The sequence below is a fragment of the Notothenia coriiceps genome, unplaced genomic scaffold (assembly GCF_000735185.1).
Source record: "Notothenia coriiceps isolate Sejong01 unplaced genomic scaffold, NC01 NC01_scaffold00018493, whole genome shotgun sequence".
NCBI classification, from domain to species: Eukaryota; Metazoa; Chordata; class Actinopteri; order Perciformes; family Nototheniidae; genus Notothenia; species Notothenia coriiceps.
This window is the reverse complement of record NW_011351194.1, coordinates 291,942-296,473: the sequence shown is the minus strand read 5'-3', so window position 1 is coordinate 296,473 and position 4,532 is coordinate 291,942. Positions and strand designations below refer to the sequence as shown.

At 41.9% G+C, this 4,532-nt stretch overlaps 1 protein-coding gene across 1 annotated transcript in view; it reads right to left on the bottom strand.

Annotated features, from left to right (window-relative positions):
- Positions 1 to 470: 470 nt before the first annotated feature.
- LOC104951087 (BTB/POZ domain-containing protein kctd15) overlaps positions 471 to 4,532 on the bottom strand; it is a 292,312-nt gene continuing 288,250 nt past the window's right edge. The window contains exons 4-5 of the mRNA XM_010777728.1: positions 3,632 to 3,937; positions 471 to 500 (exon numbers count right to left, since the gene is read on the bottom strand). Coding sequence (XP_010776030.1) covers positions 471 to 500; positions 3,632 to 3,937 — 336 coding nt within the window. The remainder of the gene's footprint in view (positions 501 to 3,631; positions 3,938 to 4,532) is intronic.

Below are 4,532 nucleotides of genomic sequence, written 5' to 3'. Positions count from 1 at the left end.
TTCTGAGGTTATTATTTTTGCGAGCCCGCTGTTAACCTTTAAAAATGTGCTAATAACGTAAAAAATTATGTATGAATGTTAAGAGGTTTGTCAGGATTTGGCAAATATAATGAATGAAAATATCTAAACAATTCTACTGGACCGTTATATTAATTACCCGGCGTAGGTTGTATTGTTCTTGTAAAAGTGATGAGTACTAATGGTCACTTCCCACCAATACCTACACATACTTGTATTGTACCAGACTTTATCAATAACATAAACAAATTCCAAACGAGGTAGACTATCTGACTTTTAGGACGCTCGTCTGTTCTCCTAGACATGCCAAAGGACTAGTGGGCGCAGAGACCAGACAACTGTCGGTGGAAATTCTTGTGGTCTAATTGCTGTTGTACTACAAATTGCGAGAGTGTGTTATTATACGTCCTTGCGTCACAGTCTTCCCCCTAGGCCGAGTAACTCAGCTACATCTACTCCTGTTGTGCGTCCTGTCGTGGTACCTACACGAAAAATGCACATTCGTCTATAAAAAGATTTTAGGAAAGAGTAAGACAGGAAGAGAGAAACAAGGCACTTCCATACTCTTTCCCAATCCTTCATTAGGAGCAGAATGGACGGTCTGTTATTCTATGACTAAAGTCAGGACCTGGGTGGGTAGTGTGTTCGGTCGTGGGACGGATTTCAGACCTTGTCTCATAAATACTCCAAAATAACTTCTGTCCTTTCTCACCTATACACTGTCGAAAATTTACATGAGTGGATAAGTTAAATATGATTAGAGTGACGTCACCTCTTAAGCCCTCACTCACTCTCACAGCCAATATAGCCTATACTGTACACCCCCATTTACCTATATCAAAACACAATTGCAGGTAGAGCAGTTACACACAGTTTCATGGTCGCACTTTGTCAGTAAATAAGCCTTTTTTTCTTCCGGAGTGTGTTACTTGGAGTGTGTGTTGTGAGGCTGTTATGTCCCCCCCCCCCCACCTCACTCTCACAGACCTCTCGGGGTAACGCAACTGTAAAACTAGATTTCTGAAGGTTTTTTTTTAATGTCTTACTGCTTCACTCAACTTAGTTTTTAAATGAGATCTCAGTCAGAGTGTGTAGAGGCAAAGCCAAATGCCAAACCTCCCTTGAGTCTCCAGGTATGACGCACCAAACAAAATGCGTATTTAAAGAATAAATGTTTAATTTTAAGCTAAATATTTTGTGTCAAATAGACCCAAAAGCTGGCTATAACTACCAAACTAATACGTACAAAAAAGGCTTATTTACTGACAGAAAGTCATGAAACTGTGTGAAACTGCTCTACCTGCAATTGTGTTTTTGTATATAGGTATATATTATAGGTAAATGGGAAAATGGGGGTGTAGCCCCACGGGAGGCTTCGTATATGCTTCCCATAACACAATATAATAATAATAATGTTTTTAGCAAGACATTTAAAGTAAGATATGTCAGCTCCTATAAAGTGTTTGAAAAATAATCTACAAGGAGAAGCTCAGATTTCACACCAAAGCCAAAGCCACGAGCCACTTGTAAGCTGCTTCAATAGCCCATCTTAAGACTAAATTAAAAACAACATACACACCTGACATTACCTCTGACTGTACCTCCATCTGAGTGGCTATTGTCTCAGTTAGTGACAGCAAGCTGTTATCTCTACTGCGGCAAAATGAATTACAACGTTTTAAGGTGCAATTTCAGCATTTACAAAATAACAAAAATAGCTTTTACACTGGCTAGTTACCTCCAAATAAATCTGCAAACCAACACAGGATATCTTGACTGATAGAGTGACAGTCTTATCTATCTCAGTGAATGCTATGCTTTGAGTTGTATATCAAGGCTCTGGTTGTGCAGTACAAATGCCATCCAGGTGTCTAAGTGTGCATGCAAGTGTTGAGAGATGGTGTGCTTGCTCAGCAAAATCCCTTCCTGGATAAATAAAAGTACAAATAAAATGGTCTCTACTTTGGCAACAGGCCGAGTGCAGAAACACACATCATGTTGACTGACTTGTGGAACGGTTTCTCGGTCCTACGGCTAACCTCAGAGACAGGACCGATGCCATAAAACACACACAGCAGCAGAGCAAACTTTAATAGAGGCAAAGCTACGGTGTTTAGAAGAATATGCACAAGGGTTTCATTGTAGAATCACAAGGAGATCTGACTGTGCTTTTTAAATCATTAGCTTCACTTCCTTATGCAGAAAGGCTAGCTACAGTGAGCACCTCAGGGCAGAAATAGAGTTAATACTAAGAAACACTTTACTTGAAGTCCTATATATACACCGTTACGTTTTTCAGCACTATTGTATTACGCTCACATTACAAATGCATGCATTACATGATGTGTTTTGACATCTATTTCAACACCTTCTCTGTTGGGAATGTGTTACTGTACTTGCCCCAGGAATTACACTGTGTGTGTGTGTGTGTGTGTGTGTGTGTGTGTGTGTGTGTGTGTGTGTGTGTGTGTGTGTGTGTGTGTGTGTGTGTGTGTGTGTGTGTGTGTGTGTGTGTGTGTGTGTGTGTGTGTGAGTGTGGCCTAGCATTACTATACTTGTGGGGACCTAAATCTGTTTACACAGTCACGTGTGGGGACTCGCCTCCCTTGTGGGGACAAAATGGAGGTCCCCACAAGGGGAATCATTAGTTTTAGGGTGAAGACTTGGTTAGGTTTAGGGTTAGGGATGTGTTGGTTATGGTAAGGACAAGTCTCCAGGAACTGCATGTAAGTCAATATAATGTCCCCTGAAGTGATGTGCGTGTGTGTGTGTGTGTGTGTGTGTGTGTGTGTGTGTGTGTGTGTGTGTCAGATGTGTGAACTTTGTGCAGAAGTATCACTTGCTATCTTCAACGTACAGGTACCAATGCACAAACTAAAAAAGCACTATAACAAATGGTGTAGTAGGTTTTCCTTTTACAGTTTAAAACACTTCATTTGTTGGTCCAAGTTTAAATCTGATACCATGATGGTAAATAAAGCCTGAATGCAATGTTACATAAGACTGCTTTGAGATGTAGTGATTGCAACCCACACACACAGCAGGCCCTACAGTATGATACTTGATTATCTCTTAGGACATAAAATATACTGTGTCTCCTGGACAACACGATGAAAACACTGTTATTTGTGTTGCTTCAATGCCTAATATGATTTACACAAAGGATGTTCTTGCCTAGACATTGGGTCATTTCCCTGCATAACATTTGCTATCTGGTGAATCAGCGGCAGTTTTGTTTTGAGTGAACTTTTAGTTTTAATTATTTTTGATTTGCCATCACAGTGTGTATTAAACATGCCACACACACAGAGGAAGAAAACACCACCAAACATAGCGTGTGTGTGAGTGTGTGTGTGAGTGATTGTGAATGAAAGAGTGAGTGAGTGTGTGTGTGTGTGAGATATGTGAGAGTGTCGGTGAGAGTGTGAGAGTGTCTGTGAGAATGTGTGTGTGTGTGTGTGTGTTTGTGTGTGAGAGTGTCTGTGTGTCTGTGTGTGTGTGTATGAGTGTGTGTGTGTGTGTGTGTGTGTGTGTGTGTGTGTGTGTGTGTGTGTGTGTGTGTGTGTGTGTGTGTGTGTGTGTGTGTGTGTGAGAGTGTGTGTGTGTGTGTTACCTGCACGGAGTTGAGCCTGCAGTATCCGTTGAGGGGGAATCGGATGACGTGTGTGGGGTCCTGGTTCCAGCCGGCGTTCACAGAGTTACACATGACGTCTCCGGTCTCGGGGAAGATCTCCTCGATGAGGACCTTCTCCCCGCTCAGAGCGATCCTCTCTCCCAGGTCGGGGGTCACTCGCACCACCAGGCAGTCGCACGGCTGCATCGTCCTCCGCTGCTCTCGGTCCTGCTTCCAGCGCTCCAGCTCCTTGATCATGGGCATCAGCTGGTAGTAACGCGCCTCCTCGTACAGCAGGTGGAAGTCCTGCAAAGAGGAGGAGGAGGAGAGCAGTGAGTTACGGAGGTGGGAAGTAGTGGAGTACAAATACTTCGTTACTGTACTCAAGCACAGTGAAGTCCTGCAGAGAGAGGACTGAGGTCCAGAGGTGGGAAGTAGTGGACTTAAACTCCCACTGTACATTTTACATTTATTCTCAATTTCAAAGTCAAGTCAAAGTCCAGCACCAGACACTTTTTTTACGCTGCTATGGAAAGTCTTGCACTAATGGTATATACATGTCTGCATAAACATTTTTATATATATTTGTTTTTGTGTTTGGGATTGTTGGAAACGGTATTTCGATCTCTGTCTGTACATGCAAACTGAAAGATAGACAATAAAGTTGACCTTGATAATTTGGACTGTTTATTTCTAGTGTCTTAATTTCTCTTATACATTGCCTTGTCTTTTATGCTGCTGCAACGCAAACATTTCCCAAATTGGGATCAATAAAGTACTTATCTTCAGTAGTGGAGTACAAATACTTCGTTTACTGTACTTAAAGGTGGGGTATGTAATTTTGGAGAAACCAGCTCGACTGCGCTAGAATTTGAAAATACAGCCCGGAAAATATCTGCCA